We start from the raw sequence: 19,207 nt of genomic DNA on the forward strand, positions 1-19,207 counted from the left end.
GCCTACATGAGACAACATAACGCTACCTGAGGCAACATACACCACTAGGGGGCAACATACACCATCAGGGGGGCAACATACACCATCAGGGGGGCAACATACATCGCCAGAGGGCAACATACACCACCAGGGATCAACATATTGCAATCTGGGGCAACATACACCACCAGGGGGCAACATAGATCACCAGAGGGCAACATAATGCCACCTGGGGCAACATACACCACCAGGGATCAACATATTGCAATCTGGGGCAACATACACCACCAGGGGTCAACATAATGCCACCTGGGTCAACATACACCACCAGGGGTCAACATAATGCCACCTGGGTCAACATACACCACCAGGGGTCAACATAATGCCACCTGGGTCAACATACACCACCAGGGGTCAACATAATGCCACCTGGGTCAACATACACCACCAGGGGTCAACACATTGCCACCTGGGACAACGTACACTACCTGGGACAACAGGAACGCCACAGCACAGAGCACTCTGAATCCAAACGAGGCACAGAGGACTTGTGTCAATCACACGCCACGAGACACACCTCACAACATCAACAACGCAGCTCGTGGCATTTTCAAGCACACGGACCCATCAAGAGGCATCACCGTCCAATCACTTTCCTCAGCTGTGGCGTGTAATGATGGTTCACTTTCCTCAGCTGTGGTGTGTAACGATGGTTCACTTTCCTCAGCTGTGGTGTGTAACGATGGTTCACTTTCCTCAGCTGTGGCGTGTAATGATGGTTCACTTTCCTCAGCTGTGGTGTGTAACGATGGTTCACTTTCCTCAGCTGTGGCGTGTAACGATGGTTCACTTTCCTCAGCTGTGGCGTGTAACGATGGTTCACTTTCCTCAGCTGTGGTGTGTAACGATGGTTCACTTTCCTCAGCTGTGGCGTGTAACGATAGTGTCGCCCCCCCCCACCCCCCACACCAAGGCTGTTGGCTAATTTATGGACGAAAATTAGAGGAGGAGGAGGGATGGTGGAGGCTTGTCCCTCGGGGGAGGGCTGGCTGTGTGTGTGTGTGTGTGTGTGTGTGTGTGTGTGTGTGTGTGTGTGTGTGTGTGTGTGTGTGTGTGTGTGTGTGTGCCTGTAGCGCGTGTGTGTCGGTGGTGCACGTGACCCGGCGCCGCCCTCATCCTGGTGTCTCTTGCACTAATCATCTATATCTAGACACGTATCGCGCCGTGTCATGATCGCAGTGGCGGGGAAGGCGACACTGCAGGCCACTGGGGAGGCCCACTCCAGCGCCCTGGTACCACGGGGGAAGCACTGGGGGCCGCTGAGGAGGACTCGACTTCCCTGGCCTGGGTCTAGGCTGGTACCCTGAGGGGTATACACTGCAGACCCATGTGGAGACGATTCCAGCAAAATGATACCCCCGGGGGTAGGCACTGGAAGCCGCTGGGGAGTCGAAGTCAGCGTCCTGGGGTCACCACTGGTGGGTGACACCCTGGGGGAAGGCACTGGAGGCCGCTGGGGAGTCGATGTCAGCGGCCTGGGTCAACACTGGTGGGTGACACCCTGGGGGAAGGCATTGGAGGCCGCTGGGGAGTCGACGTCAGCGTCCTGGGTCACCAGTGATGGGTGACACCCTGGGGGAAGGCACTGGAGGCCGCTGGGGAGTCGATGTCAGCGGCCTGGGTCACCAGTGATGGGTGACACCCTGGGGGAAGGCACTGGAGGCCGCTGGGGAGTCGAAGTCAGCGGCCTGGGTCAACACTGGTGGGTGACACCCTGGGGGAAGGCACTGGAGGCCGCTGGGGAGTCGAAGTCAGCGGCCTGGGGTCACCACTGGTGGGTGACACCCTGGGGGAAGGCACGACGTCAGCGGCCTGGGTCACCACTGGTGGGTGACACCCTGGGGGAAGGCACGACGTCAGCGGCCTGGGTCAACACTGGTGGGTGTTGGCACCCTGGGCGGAGGCAGCAGCAGCAGTAGTGTCACATACCGCGCCGCCCCACAACACACTCACACGTCACACACATTACCTTGCTTCATGACAAGTCCCGGGAGCATGTCTGGCACGGCGAGCGGGGACCGACCACCGGAGCCTGGTGACGGGCGGGGTGCGCGGCAGCACCAACACTGTCTGCTGGGGCGACCGCGAGAAAGGGGGCACCTCCGACCCTCACCTCTGCTGCCACATGAGTGAGGGGCAGAGTTTCAGCTGGGCCGCGCCGCCGCCCCCTCCTGCCACTGACGCGCAGGCTCCAACACTCCTCCACCATCCGCCAACCCCTCCATCACCAGGCTCCTCTATCATCACCCAGCCCCCCATACTCCCTCCCTCAACCCCCCCACATTATCTTTCTGGTTCAGGCGCTGCAGCAGTAGGGAGTGGCGGGGCTCCTCCAGTAGGCCGTCAATATGGGTGGAGGAGCCTGGCATACTTCCCGTTCAGGCAGTTCGGGTTGGTGAGGAGGGCAATGTTGACGAACCACTGGGTCATGCTTGTACGGCAGCCATCACGCGACGCCCCGCCGTTCGCACTTCAACAAAACACACTTTGCCTCCTCCCGCACCTCAACCGATCCCGCCACTCATGATAACACACTCACTCACTAGCCGCTCCTACCACACACACACCACCCCGGCTCACGGTCCACCTCCCCTCCCTAGCGGGCTCTTATGCTGCATACGAGTTCCTTAAGCAATCCCTGTAACTTTGACTCGTATATCAAGCTACTGTTCACATTCGTGGAAACTGACCCAATCAATCAATAATGACAATAATAATCAATAATAACAATAATAATTACAACAACAATAACGATAATAATAACAATAATAATAATAATAATAATAATAATAATAATAATAATAATAATAATAATAATAATAATAATAAAAATAATAATAATAATAATAATAACGAGAGTATAACGGAGGGAGATGGAATCTCCGGTGGAAATGAGTGAGGGAAACTTTCAAGTGGTGCTGAGAGAAGAATCTTCAGAGATGTTAACTCTGCACTTACTTTCCCTACAGGGAAAACTCTTCGTACCCTGCTTCATCCATTCCCAGGTCCCTCCGTTCCCAGGTCCCTCTGTGGCCTGGGCCCTCCGTTCCCAGGTCCCTCTGTGGCCTGGTCCCTCCGTTCCCAGGTCCCTCTGTGGCCTGGTCCCCCGTTCCCAGGTCCCTCCGTTCCTAGGTCCCTCTGTGGCCTGGTCCCTCCGTTCCCAGGTCCCTCAGTGGCCTGGTCCCCCCGTTCCCAGGTCCCTCCGTTCCTAGGTCCCTCTGTGGCCTGGTCCCTCCGTTCCCAGGTCCCTCAGTGGCCTGGTCCCCCCGTTCCCAGGTCCCTCCGTTCCTAGGTCCCTCTGTGGCCTGGTCCCCCCGTTCCCAGGTCCCTCCGTTCCTAGGTCCCTCTGTGGCCTGGTCCCTCCGTTCCCAGGTCCCTCAGTGGCCTGGTCCCCCGTTCCCAGGTCCCTCCGTTCCTAGGTCCCTCTGTGGCCTGGTCCCTCCGTTCCCAGGTCCCTCAGTGGCCTGGTCCCCCCGTTCCCAGGTCCCTCCGTTCCTAGGTCCCTCTGTGGCCTGGTCCCTCCGTTCCTAGGTCCCTCCGTTCCCAGGTCCCTCCGTTCCTAGGTCCCTCTGTGGCCTGGTCCCCCGTTCCCAGGTCCCTCCGTTCCTAGGTCCCTCTGTGGCCTGGTCCCTCCGTTCCCAGGTCCCTCCGTTCCCAGGTCCCTCAGTGGCCTGGTCCCCCGTTCCCAGGTCCCTCCGTTCCTAGGTCCCTCTGTGGCCTGGTCCCTCCGTTCCCAGGTCCCTCAGTGGCCTGGTCCCCCCGTTCCCAGGTCCCTCCGTTCCTAGGTCCCTCTGTGGCCTGGTCCCTCCGTTCCCAGGTCCTTCTGTGGCCGGTCTCTCCGTTCCCAGGTCCCTCTGTGGCCTGGTCCCTCCGTCCCAGGTCCCTTCATGCCCTGGTCCCTCCCTCCTTGCCCCAATCCATGCATTCCCTAGTCCATCCCCCCCTTCCCCTCACCCTGGTCCTAAAATACCATACGACATCTGACCTGACCCTGGTCGGTTCTGACCTGACCCATGCCGAGGATGGGCGTGCTTCTGGACAGCGCTCTTAAGCCAGTCTAGCTGAAAACATACATTTTCTTTCGTCATCGAGAATAAAGATAATCCTATCCTTTGCGATACCGTTGTGATCCACAGAGTAGAGGTATCAGCTGGGATCAGCAATAACAGGGTGTCTACTGGTGCTGCCAGCAGACTGTGTGTGTGTGTGTGTATGTGTGTGTGTGTGTGTGTGTGTGTGTGAGGACGATGCAGGCAGGACTCATCCCAAGCACAAGGCCTGCTGGGAGTTTGAGAAGGGTGAGGGGCGTTGTTACTCATAGCGCAGGCAACCTAGTGACTACAATGGTCGTGGTGAAATGATGGCATGAGGTGGCAGTCATAATTTCCAACGGGTTAGAGCGGCACAGAGCTCGAAGGAGGAGGAAAAGAAACGCTAACAGACCAAAAACTGTTTTTAAAATGGTGAGCGATGAAATGGACGATTAACCTACCCTCACCCCTGCTGGGCATGTGGACGGACCAGGGCACGGAGGGACATCGGAACGGAGGGACTAGGATACGGAGGGACATGGGAACGGAGGGACCAGGATACGGAGAGACATGGGAATGGAGGGAGCTGGGAAAGGAGGGACCAGGACACGGAGGGACATGGGAACGGAGGGACTAAAATACGAAGGACATGGGAACGGAGGGACCAGGATAAGGAGGGACATGGGAACGGAGGGACTAGGATACGGAGAGACCTGGGAACGTAGGGACTAGGCTACGGAGGGACCTAGGAAAGGAGGGACTAGGCTACGGAGGGACATGGGAACGAAGGGACTAGGTTACTGAGGGACCTGGGAACGGACGGACCAGGATACGGAGGGACATGGGAACGGAGGGACCAGGATACGAAGGACATGGGAACGGAGGGACCAGGATACGGAGAGACATGGGAATGGAGGGACCTGGGAAAGGAGGGACCAGGACACGGAGTGACATGAGAACGGAGAGACCAGGAGATAGGGGGACTAGGCAACGGAGGAGACCTGAGAACGGAGGGACTAGGCCATGGAGGGACTAGGGCACGGAGGGACACGCTATATCTGTAGCAGTAACAAAAACTGGAAGAGGCTGTGTGACCTCTGGGCTATGCTGGAAGGTTCGACACACAAGGTACAAGACACAGGGGGTTACAGAAGAGAGCACTGACGTCTTCTTAGCTGGAACAGAAAACGTGGCTCAGGGGGTTGATCAGAGGAGACCCCCCAGAAAAGTACAGAACACTCACAAAGAACGTTTTAGAAAGGTCGTACGACCTTGTGATGGTGAGACTATTTTCTGGGTACGATGAGGGATCTGTGACGATGTTAAGGTGGTTGTTACGTACCTGCAGCCATGAGGGAATCTGTTGCTCCGAGGACGTTTGATTGCCACGACTAGTGGGTGGGTGGGAGAGTTTTTGTGGTGACAGGAGCTCGTTTTCTATGGGCTGCACTTTCAACTTTCCCCTAAAAAAAATACTCGTAAATGCATCCCTTTTGTCTATTCTCTCTCCTTTCTGTATTTCAATTCAGGCCCGGCTTTGATGTGCACTTTAGTCCGTGACTGGAGCCTCCAACATCAAAAAAAGGAAAAAAAAATTGAATGGGAGTTGATGAGACGAATTGAGCAGGTAGGGTGGCTGGTAATGACCCAGGAAATCAGCCACCACACAAAGCTGGCGCTGATCAAAGGGACCTGAGGACTTGAGTCTAACCTCAAGGGACTTGTGATGCACACAACTTGCCTTCCCAAACGAAGCATCAACGTTTTGGTCTTCTTCTTTTCTCCAAAACTAACGCCAGAAAGTGTTCAACTAAATCTTGATGAACTAACATCACTTTCTCAGAAAAGTCTGATACCACAGCAAGGACAGGAACAATGCTGATGCTTCGGATAATTACCTACTGGGAAGGCTAGCGATAAAAAGCAGGTACTGTTCTCAGTACAGACGTCTACATGTGGCAGGAGTGTTAAAACTTAAGCAAAAAGAGACCAAATGTAACCTGGTTACGTAAACCTTATGTCACTATACATCACTCATGTACAATGAACCAATACATAAGACACCCGAATTCGTTTCTGGAATAGTTTTACTGACTCTGTCCACAAAAAAAAATGTGAAGAAAACGATATTGCCTTTTGCGAAAACAATATAATTCTAATTAATGACAAAGAAGCAATAATTGTAAGGGATTTTAACAAGCCACAACATTAGTTGGGATATCCTGTGAGGTCGACCTGTACAAAATGATAAAGGAACTGAAGGCACTCAGCCAAGCTCAGCAGAACAGACCATATTAACTCCCGAACACAACACAGAGATGAGCCATGTTTTTTTTTTTTATATATGACAAGATACAGAGACTTCAATCCCACAAGAACAAATAAAATCCCATCTACAAGAGGTTCGTTGAAGGGGTCGAAATGCAGTCTCTGCGGACTTCACTGAATCACACGCTAAAGACCACATGAAGAGCGAGGTGTGGATCTCAATTTACAACCTGTACAGACGAGACAGGACTAGAGGACCATGTGAAGAAGATCGACTGTATGTAATAGATATTCTTAAAACAACTGAACTCTTGAACGCAAATGATGTAGCAGTCGCTGTCAAGGCTGGAAACCCACATCTGGTCATTGCATTAATCTATACACAACCAGACGCAAAACTTAAAAAAGAATTTACGGAACGTTAACACACCCAGAAATATGTCTCGACCTTCTCTGAAACCCATCCCTAAATATATTTGTCTCACAGGACTTGACTGTACCACAGAGAATGGAAAACTCAGTAAAATACTGCCTCTGAAAGCAAAAGGTGCGATATTCACGAAAGCAAAGAAAAACCATAAACATTCGTGGCCCGAGACTGTTCAAACAAAATGCCTGCAACCATCGTAAACAGCTGGGGACGCAGGAGTTTCAAATGTGCCCTGGACAAGTGTTTGCAAAGTGGACGAGACCAGCCACGCTATGGGGCCTATGTGAGCCTGTGTGAACTACGGCTTCTAAACTGTATGGTCGATCAACGACCCAACCCAGTACGCCTGGTCCCAGCCTGCGCTAATGGAGGCAGAGGGACCCGCGATAACTACAGTACACCAAGGATCCCACCAGTTGATAAGACAGTCTTGCCATACGTGCACATTCTCTTTCCCTGGTATTTACACACTCGGTACAGCCAGCGAATTTCTTGTTTTACTCATTGCATTGCATTTCACGTACCCGTGTTCAGGCCTGAGAGAGAGAGAGAGAGAGAGAGAGAACGAGTTTCCTGGCCTTAATTAGCTCCTTCTTTCCCTCTTCGTCCACACCTGAATCAGTCTTTCTTGTCTCTCTCTGCGCTGACGTCTGTGCTTGAAGATTCCCGGCCTCCACCTTCAACGTCAATTTCCACGGTGGACTCGCCCGCCTCTGCTGGCTGATTCTCCCTCCACGGCCTATGGCGCTCGCTGAGATCTGATCGGGTTCTGAGGTGGGAATGATGATGTCCTGCGACTTTTGTTTCCTACTTGACGAAGAGTGAGTCCCATGCAATATCTCCTGATGCATGACTGAGAGGAGTGTCTCTGCCTCTGCCTGCTGCAAGGTGCTTCTGACCTTTCTCCTCCTAATTCTAAATAATGTCTAATGTTGGCAGAGTCGATGTGAGAGGTTTGTTTACAAGGTGAGCAAGCGATTCTTCGATGACTTGTTTACGTCGGCGCAGCACGTAATGCAGTCCTCAGACAACTCCCTATGTGCGCTACTCTCCTTCCCCTTGTACATATCGACAACATCGATTCCCTTCTTCCAGCGTGAGCTGTCATCACTCCTCCTACCTGCCATCAATTCCTTTATCTAGTAAGTATGTTGTTACATATCTCTGTGGTTGAAGGTTCATTTACGACGTTAAATGTGTATCTTTCTCCTTGCGCCTTCAATCTTTTTGTCCTCCTTGTCAATTTTTCTCCCATTGTATCTATTCCCTCCCGTGTTTTTTTCATGAGCTAATCATTCTGTTTTCTCCCGCTTCTTCCTTCAGTTTTGACTCGCATTCATGTTCTTTCCGTGTGGGATTACGGGTGGGAAATATAGCCAGTCAAAGATGCGGTTCTCAGAATCTTTTGTTTTCCTTTTTCAATGATTACTATTTTCTCTCCTAAAATGTCTTATTTACAGACGTTAATTTTACAAAGACTTCATAACACCTGCTTCATTAAGCAGGTTTCCGGTCTCTGACGTAACATACCTCCACACCCCCAATAAGAGAGACTGTCCAGATCCCATTATACAGAATATGAGGCACACAGACGGAAGCTGTGAACACCTGAGAGAACAGATTACGAAGAACTGGTCGTAAAGTGTCGCCCAGACACGGGGTGATCACGTCAAGGGCCACACAACCAACCGGTGGTGAGGTCAACAGGGAAATGATGCATGTCTCACAGAAGAGATACACGAGCACTGAGCTGACAATGCTGGAGCGCCATTCGTCTCAGCAGCGTCATCCGTCAGCGACCAAGGCCTTGAAGAGCCCCAGGGCATCCAACCCACAAGGAAACGAGAGAGAGAGAGAGAGAGAGAGAGAGAGAGAGAGAGAGAGAGAGAGAGAGAGAGAGAGAGAGAGAGAGAGCACCTGGGCAGGGATGAGAGTTGGGCAGTGTATGTGGGCGCAGGTGGCGTTGGTGGTGAGAAGGCCACTTAGGTAAACGTGTTACCCACACTACCTCTCGTGTATTTGTGGCCAAGAATGTGGCTTCGGTACCTCCACCAGTACACACACAGCTCTCCTGGCACTACCTCAACAACCACCTGCTACTATACAGGCTTTACTAACATTATATATATATATATATATATATATATATATATATATATATATATATATATATATATATCGACTGACTGTTATATTTCTCTCTTGTGTCTCTCCTGATGATGTGATTATCACACGAAAGTGCACTTGGGAACTTATTATGTTTCATTTTCTCCGCAGACTGCTAGGAATATATATATATATATATATATATATATATATATATATATATATATATATATATATATATATATATATATATTATCCCTGAGGATAGGGGAGAAAGAATACTTCCCACGTATTCCCTGCGTGTCGTAAAAGGCGACTAAAAGGGGAGGGAGCGGGGGGGCTGGAAATCCTCCCATCCCGTTTATAATTTTCCAGAAGAAGGAACGGAGAGGTGGGCCAATTGAGGATACACCCTCTGATGCTCACTCCTCGGTTCTTAACGCCACCTCGCTAACGCAGGTTAAGGCGAATACGTACGAAAAAAAATATATAAGTATATATATATATATATATATATATATATATATATATATATATATATATATATATATATATTGATAATACGACGATCACCCTAGTCCGTGATAATCTTATGAAGGGGTAATCACACTTTAATAAGAGTTTTAATAAATTGTCTGAACTCCTACTGAAGGGCAATTACCCCTTCATATATATCACCATCGGTGTTACTGGACTCTGCCTGCTTGAGGATACCGTGCCGGTGAAAAGTCATCTATGGAGTGGCTGCATCACTGGGAGTATAGAGCCTCTTTAAAAGAACTCCTTCGTCTAAATTTCCCTGCAGCTGGAAATAGCGCAGCCCTGGGCTGCAGGAGCCAATGGGAATACATCCTGGGGTAACACCATGAACTCCTTTAGAACGAGTTACTGAGGAAAATTATGAATATAATCGTTACATCAGCGACAGATCTTGTCCACGAAGACACCTCAAACACCCCCCCTCCCCCAACCCTTTCAGTTACGTACTTACTTCCACCACAAGAGCAAAAAACACACACGCTCCCACACTGAACAAAATAAGTCTAACAAGCCCATCAAAACACTTAGAACATCATCCCAATGGCATCGCAGCAAAAAAAGAGACAAGCACGAAGACGCACTACGAGCTACTCCGAGAACAAAACATGCACACCGCTTTTATTATACCAGACACACACCTATACATACACATTGTGTGACACGTACGAGGAGCAGAGGATAAAGAAGGAGGAGGCTTGAAACACTCACACTCACACACACACACACACCACAACATTCCATTCAGCGATACCCCTCACAGCTGACAAAAAAAGGAGTTGGATCTAAGAAGAGCGGCATCAGTCGAGCGTTGGTGCTGGACACGAGTCAAGTCCTCTATTCTTGCAATACGCCAGACACCACGGCCACGCTGCTGTCTGTGGGACAACGCTCACAGGAGATGGCACCTTTAGTCATTCAAACGTAGATACAGACATCACATAATGTATAGCATTATGAAACATATTCAAAACGATCTCATAATCAGTCCAAATGCATTTTCAAGTTCGATCCTCTTATAATGATCAAAAGATATGTTGACAATGTTTTAAAAGTTCCAGACCTGCTGGTCCTCTGGGGTCGCATTACTTACCTGGCCTGACCGTGAGAAGGTCAGGAGCTTTACCTGTCGTAAGTGTCTGTAACAACTCACCTCCGTTCCTTACGTTCCTTCACTCCGTTTTATAGATGAAGTGAAGACTCACAAAAGCATACAAACCTCCAACAGTCAGGATCGAACCCGGGACCCCTGTGCAACAGGCGGGAATGCTACCTCTAGGCTATGGCCCTGGGTAGCATTCCCGCCTGTGGCACAGGGGTCCCGGGTTCGATCCTGCCTGTTGGAGGTTTGTATGTTCTATGAGGTGCGCGTTCATATGCACTTTATTCGTATACATACATACATATATATATATATATATATATATATATATATATATATATATATATATATATATATATATATATATATATACGTTGGAATCTGTAGTCACGGACAAAAGCCCACATCAAGGCCGGGCCTCAAATGAAATATAAAGAGGTTAATGAAAGAGCAAAAGAAGACATGAGGAAGAGTATTTACAAATTTTGGAGGAAATTAAAAAACCTACCTTTTAAAAAGTGCCTGATTTAGGTTACTGCCAAAGACATAAGAGGGTTGAAAATTCCAAAGCTTAGATGAGTAGGGAAAGAAATATATATATATATATATATATATATATATATATATATATATATATATATATATATATATATATATATATATATACACATTTATATACGTTTTCGCAGTTTGCCGTGTTACTGAAGCAGCGCGAGGAACTGCGAAGACACGACTCATTCGCCCACAAAGACTCTCTTGATGTCACGATCTAGAGAAAGGTTGTGACCAAAACTACATCTTCTATGCACAACCAAGCCCCGTGGTTTCCCCCAGTCCACTTCATGATACAATGATTCAGTCCACTGACAGCACGTCGCCCCCTGTATACCAAATCGTTCTAACTTACCCTATCCCGTGCATGCCTTACAACCTCCAGCATGTTCAAGCCCCGAGCATCCTTCCTTTCATCCCCAGTTCGGTCTTCCTCTCCACGACGCCTCCACTTTTGACACGTACATATATCCCCTTGTTAACATCTCCACACTCATCCTCTCCATACGTCCAAACCATTTCATTACACACTCAGTTTTCTCATCCATACTCTTCTTATTACTTCACCTCTCTCTTACCCTATTATTTCTTACTCGATTAACCCTCCTCGTTCCACACACATCCACCAAAGTTTCATTTCTATACATTCAAATTCTACCATACTATCTCGACTAGAGTCCAGGCCCCGAATCAATTTTCTGTCGGGATTTCTATACCCATCTCTGCCCTCACTGTCAATGACCGTTTTTTCCATGCACTGCTCAGTAAGCCCGAGACCTAAGCCTCCTCACCCGACCTATGGACAGCATCACTTCCCATGGCTATATTTGCCACCATGTCCATTTACAGGTATCTAACCACTCCACTTTCTCGGAGTTCTCTCCATTCAAACTCACATCCCAACTAACCTTCACAGCTAAATCAAACAACTTTTATTCATATTTACTTGTAACCTTCTTTCACACGCTCCCAAACTGAATCTTTTTTTTTTTTTTTTTTTTTTTTACATGAATCTACCATCAGCGCCGTTTCATCAGCATACACCAACTGATCCACCTCTAAGGCCGGCCCCCAACCCAAGCAGACAGCATACCTGTACAACTCGCCCTCCTATCTTCCACCTCAAACACACGCTTAACTCTCTTGATCAAAACTCTTCACTGCATCTAAGAAATTTCCCTCCACACCTTATGTTCGTAACATCCCCCACAGAGCATCTCTATCAACCCTATAATGCACTTTATTTCCAATACATAAAAACTACATAAAAGTCCTTCTGTTTCTCTTAGTATTTCTCGTTCACATTCTTCAAAGCAAACACTTCAGCCATAAATCCACCTAACATTCCTAAAACCACACTGTTCCTCCCCAAACTGATGCTCTGTGCATGCCACTACCCTCTCAATCAGTGCTCTACAATGTAAATTAGCAAGTACACTAAAAAAAAACATGTACCCATCTAAACTGAACATCAACTTTTGTCCCACTTACCTTTGAACATGCCACTACACAGGTATTCCGCCAATCCTCAGGCATCTTACAATGAGCCATGCATGCAATGAAAATTCTGACGAACCAATCAACGCAATCATCCCCTTTCTTACGAACTTCGATTTGCAATCCCATCCACTCCCACCGCTGTGCCCAATTTCATCCTACGCAAGGCTTTTATCACCTCATTTCACCAGGCCATTTGCCATGACTCACTCGACGTCCACATCCACTACTTCTACCTCCACGTCCAAAAATACCACATCTACTACCCAATCATCGAACACATTCAATAAGCCTTCATAATATTCGCTCTATCTCCCCTTCATCTAATCTCTGCTTGATACCATTTCCCCATTTGTCTAGTTCCCTGATGTTCCCATTTGTTCTCTTGTTTTTCTTATTATTAACTTCTTTCCCAAACATTTTCATATTTTCTCTGAAGTTTACTCATAATTATTCACCCTAGCAATCATTTGCCTAATTTTCCGCCCTACATCTTTCTGTGGGCCTCCTTCCGCTTTCTCCAGTACATTTCTCAATCACTTGCACTCCTTCACAGCAAACAAGGCCCATCCACCTCTATTTTCTTCTTTCATCTAAAAGTTAAGTTCGTCATCCCACCACTCACTACCCTTTCTCACCCGTCCACTCCCACCTTCCTCATGCAACACAATTCTCTCGCACATGCAAGCACTACTTCCTGAGAGGAATATCCTCCTGTTCCTCACCTACTCCCTGAGCTTCATTTACTCTCACTTTTTGCCGTTCTTCATTCCATCTCTCCTGATATCTCATCCCATAAACCTATTTTCCGAGCTCAATTACTTTCAAAAACCTTGTTCCAACACCATACCAACTGCTCTTTTCCCCCGAAGCCTCCTTAAACCTTCATCTTCGCCTCCTCCATGTAATGATCAGAAGTAAAGTGGCACTTACCATCCTCAGTACTAGAGGCAACAAGGTGGGCACCCCGTCTTACTCGCCAAACACTAGCCTCAACACACGTACCTGGAACAAGAATCACTTTCATTAATATGCAGACGAGTGGATGAGGAAACAACACATTGCTAGTAACACTGGAGGTTAATACTGTAGTTCAGGATAGCAGGAAAATTACTGTTTCCTACAATACACTGAGAACACCACACATGACGACACACCGCCGACCTGATCCGTCTGTGGACCTAATGTAGCCATCTGTGCCATGACCCCCACTACAACTACCACTCTGACACTCGCATCGTAATGACAGGGTTCTCACTTCCTCAAAAACGATTTGATCACTTTTCCCCGTTAACCAGAAGTTTACCATATCAAATTCACTTACACAATTCTTTACACACACACACACACACACATATATATGTATATACATTGCTTTTTTTTTCCTTCACTCATGGCATGGTTCCGATGAGCACTTCCGTCTGCGTCTAAAGCCTTTTTATATATAATAACAATAACTGAAGGTTCCTCCCATAGTAAAGGGATACTTTGCTATGGGCCAGTATCCTATGGCAAAGAGGTTCCTCTAGCCACACGATAATTTTCGTGCCCTACGTATGAGCACGACCACAGACCTTGATTCGAAAGTCTGTATCGAGTTGGTGCTCCCGTCAGAGAACTACCGGTAGGGGAGCGCCCCATCTCTGTGGCTTATGGGACGTCTGAGCTGAGGGGACTGGCAGGCAGGGATGGGATACATAACCCGGAAGCTTTTGCGGCCTCACGAGACATAGTAGAGGTAGTCTCTAGAAGCCCAAGGCATGAGACGTCTCCACAGCCCTAGCTTGATACATTTCTGGATCAATGCGTTTTGGTCGGCGGCGTCGTGAGCTTTGGTCTCGGCATACGCCAGACCGGGAAGCGGACAAGATGGAGGTTGTTAGAAGAGGTTCCCTATTGCTCTATGTAGAGTGTGTGCTGCCTAAGCTAAAGTGTAACACACACACACACAGCCCCACTGTGACCTCTGTAATCCATTTAGGCTACCGCTCACAGGATGAGCATGGCAGATACAGTCAATTAATCGCTGTTATCGGCGAAAATGAAAACGAAAGGCAGTGTCCGTTTTCGGTATGAATTCCAGGATAAATATCCTACCAGGAGTTTGTACATTATGTACGCCACCATCCGGGTTCACTCGCCCACGCTAAATGTTACTACCAAACACTCACTTCTCCCTGAGGAGGACGTGATGCGATATAGCGCTGTGGATATCCGCTGGGGAGGTCGTGATGCGATATAGCGTGGTGAACGTCCGCTGGGGAGGATGTGATGCGATATAGCGCGGTGGATATCCGCTGGGGAGGTCGTGATGCGATATAGCGTGGTGAACGTCCGCTGGGGAGGATGTGATGCGATATAGCGCGGTGGATATCCGCTGGGGAGGTCGTGATGCGATATAGCGTGATGAACGTCCGCTGGGGAGGTCGTGATGCGATATAGCGTGATGAACGTCCGCTGGGGAGGACGTGAGGTGGTACAAAGTGGTGGAAGCCCTCGGGGAGGACGTGTGGTGGTACACAATGGATGACGTCCGCTGGGGAGGACGTGAGGCGGTACAGCATGGTGGATAGCTCTTCCACTCAGTACACCATCCCACAGCTCCTCCACGCAACATACTATCCCACAGCTCCTCCATCCAGCACACCACCACCTCACAGCCCATCCACCCAACACAACATCCCATAGATTCTCCACCCAGCACACCACCTCGCAGCTCCTCCACCGAGAACAACATTCCAAAGCCCGTCCGCCCAGCACTCCACCCCTACAGCCCGTCCACCCAGCACTCCACCCCTACAGCCCGTCCACCCAGCACTCCACCCTACAGCCCGTCCACCCAGCACTCCACCCCTACAGCCCGTCCACCCAGCACTCCACCCCTACAGCCCGTCCACCCAGCTCTCCACCCCCAGCCCGTCCACCCCAGCACTCCACCCCACAGCCCCCCTACCTAACATACCACTACATAGCTCATCCAAGGCTCCGTCAGCCCAGGCGATCTCATCACCGTTGATGTTTCACTTTTATCTTATGGATTTATGGATTAGCTATTAGCCAGACAACGGGAGGAGGTTCGTGGGGACTGTGGGTCATGAGGGAGAAGGTCACAGGGAGTGCAAGTCGTGTCAGGGAGCACCTCACAGCAGGTCATGAGGAGAGCGAGTCCTGTGCGTGTGTGTGTGTGTGTGTGTGTGAGAGAGAGAGAGAGAGAGAGAGAGAGAGAGAGAGAGAGAGAGAGAGAGAGAGAGAGAGAGAGAGAGAGAGAGAGAGAGAGAGAGAGAAAGCAAGTCGTAGGGAGCGCAGGCCATAGAGAAAGCTACGTAGTCGTGTGAAAGAGTGAGTCGTAGACGAAGCCGGTCGTAGAGAAAGCAGGTTGTAAGGGGAGACGTTTGCAGGGATGGTGGGTCGTAGGGAGGCTAGCAAGTCGAAAGAACTGCGGTCAAGGGAAGGATGGGTCGTAGTTACCACGGGTCGTGGGGGGAAAAAGGGAAAAAAAATGTTACGAATCCCATATTTTCCTCTTAATCTTTCTCCATCTATGAACAACTTGACTTCCTCTGCCACGAATTACTACTTCTCTCTTCACCCCTCACGCGCTAACAATCCCCCATGCATGAGATCACACCACAAGGACTCGTTAGCCTCTAACCCAGGGCGATCCCACAGGGGAGGCGAGGCCCCTCTCATTATTCTTCTTTCCTCCTCCTTTAACGACCTGGAAGAATGAATTAAACACCCAACTGGCGAGTTCGCGACGACGCTCACGACTTCTCCTCCCAACACACTCGAACTCCTCCTCCTTACTGATGCCTTGGCTTCCACCTCCCTCCCAACCACAGTGTCATCACGATCACACACACACACACACACACACACACACACACCTCACCCGCCTCACCTCTTCCCTCCCTCTCCCTTTCACCCCCCAATCATGAGAAGTCTGTGCAACTTGCAACCTCTCAAACAATTTACGTCTCCGACGATCAACATTACTAAAATCTGCGTCTCCAACATTCAGCATCTCCAATAACCAGCATCTCCAACAATCAGCACCACTACAAATCTACACCTCCAACAATTAACACCAAAATATCTGCAACTCCAACAATGAGCATCCCGACACTCTGCGTCTCCAACTTGGTCCTCCCCAACAATCTGAACCTCCGACAATTAGCATCCCAACGATCAACACCTCCAACAATCAGCACCCTAGCAACCTGCACCTCCAAATATCCAGACCTCTACCTGCACCTCCAAATATCCAGACCTCTACCTGCACCTCCAAATATCCAGACCTCTACCTGCACCTCCAAATATCCAGACCTCTATCATTCGATACCTAAAGAACAATCTCCAACACTAAGCACTCCAACAATCAGCACCCCAATAAGCTGCGCCTCCAACTATCACTATCTCCAACATTCTCCCGGTCCACCACTGTAGCCCCTCCAACAACCGGCATCCCCAACAGCCCACACCTTTATCAATCTGCGCCTCCAACAATCCATCTCCATCGTTTGAAATATACATGTTGGAGTTCCCTGCCCCTCGCTCACCTGATACACCTCTGCTTAACTTATGCTCGTTCCCATTTAGGAAGCGGGACCTCCATCCCACTGACGGTCGCTCATGGCCACACCACAGCCTCCATCCCACTGACGGTCGCTCATGGCCACACCACAGCCTCCATCCCACTGACTGTCGCTCATGGCCACACCACAGCCTCCATCCCACTGACTGTCGCTCATGGCCACACCACAGCCTCCATCCCACTGACTGTCGCTCATGGCCACACCACAGCCTCCATCCCACTGACTGTCGCTCATGGCCACACCACAGCCTCCATCCCACTGACTGTCGCTCATGGCCACACCACAGCCTCCATCCCACTGACTGTCGCTCATGGCCATACGACAGCCTCCATCCCACCGACTGTCGCTCATGGCCACACCACAGCCTCCATCCCACAGACGGTCGCTCATGGCCACACCACAGCCTCCATCCCACTGACGGTCGCTCATGGCCACACCACAGCCTCCATATTACTGACTGTCGCTCATGGCCACACCACAGCCTCCATCCCACTGACGGTCGCTCATGGCCACACCACAGCCTCCATCCCACAGACGGTCGCTCATGGCCACACCACAGCCTCCAACCCACTGACGGTCGCTCATGGCCACACCACAGCCTCCAACCCACTGACGGTCGCTCATGGCCACACCACAGCCTCCATCCTACTGACTGTCGCTCATGGCCACACCACATCCCCCATCCCACTGACTGTCGTAGTAACTGGGAAGACAAATAAGTGGTAGCATCCAGGTCCACATCATACACTGCCCTGGCTGCTGAGTTACACATTGTTAGGTTAAGCACACCAACACAGCGTCATCCAACCAGTGAAAATCTATTTGCAGTACTTCAAATACAAATACCATTACGTGCTTCTGCAGTTACACACACACACACACACACACACACACACACACACACACACACCTCTAAGGTGAAGCGGTTATCCGAACTGAACCTTTGAAGTCAGCAAGGGACGCTCTGGGTCGGGCCCACAGGGTTCGAATCGGAGGCGCTGGTCCATAAAATGGATAGCTGGTTAGGCTAGAATATATATATATATATATATATATATATATATATATATATATATATATATATATATATATATATATATATATATTTTTCACACATATTCGCCATTTCCCGCGTTAGCGAGGTAGCGTTAAGAACAGAGGACTGAGCCTTAAAGGGCATATCCTTACTTGGCCCTCTTCTCTGTTCCTTCTTTTGTAAAATTTAAAACTGGAGGGGAGGATTTCCAGCCCCCGCTACCTCCCCTTTTAGTCGCCTTTTACGAGTGATGTTATACACATCACACACGTGATGTGTATAACATCAATTGCGTGATCTATTCCCTCTATTAGAGAGCCAGCCATCTATATCAACCAACTACGGAAATGTTAGGGAAGCAAAAAAAAACTCTCCCACGAATCACTGACAAGTAGCGAAAAAAAAAGTTACCACGAAGAAAACTCTTGATTTCAGAAACAATTGAACACATCTGATCAAAACAGCCCCACCCCGCTGCTCCACTACCCTGGGAGACGGGGGAGGAGACGATGAAGCTACACAGGTACACACGACCCACGTCGGTCATAATGTCCAAGCATTATAGTTAAGAACTGGATACTATGAGGGCTTCAGTGAGGAAGGGGGTCGTGCATCGATATGGATACAGGGGATATCGACCACACCTACCCCGAGGGCCGCCTGGTCATGACGCTCACCCCCCCCAACCCAACGGAACCCCCTCAACTGTGTGCAGGGTTCAAAGTTCCTAATGAACGAGATGATGATCAAGCTGTCTGGTTAGAGGAGGAGGAGGAAGATGAGGAGGAAGAGGAAGAGGAGGAGGAGGACGAGGAAGAGGAGGAGGAGGAGGAGGAGGAGGAGGAGGAGGAGGAGGAGGAAGATGAGGAGGAAGAGGAAGAGGAGGAGGAGGACGAGGAGGAGGAGGAGGAGGAGGAGGAGGAGGAGGAGGAGGAGAGGACGAAGAAGAAGGAGAAGGAAGAGGAAGAGGAAGAGGATGAGGAGGAGGAGGAGGAGGAGGAGGCAGCCTTGGCT

At 49.6% G+C, this 19,207-nt stretch overlaps 1 protein-coding gene across 1 annotated transcript in view; it reads right to left on the reverse strand.

Annotated features, from left to right (window-relative positions):
• The window catches only part of Orp8 (Oxysterol-binding protein-related protein 8), a 446,356-nt gene that overhangs the window by 166,989 nt on the left and 260,160 nt on the right, over positions 1-19,207 (reverse strand). The window contains 1 exon segment of the mRNA XM_071692826.1: positions 13,496-13,567. Coding sequence (XP_071548927.1) covers positions 13,496-13,567 — 72 coding nt within the window.

Source organism: Panulirus ornatus, chromosome 55 (genome assembly GCF_036320965.1).
Source record: "Panulirus ornatus isolate Po-2019 chromosome 55, ASM3632096v1, whole genome shotgun sequence".
NCBI lineage: Eukaryota > Metazoa > Arthropoda > Malacostraca > Decapoda > Palinuridae > Panulirus > Panulirus ornatus.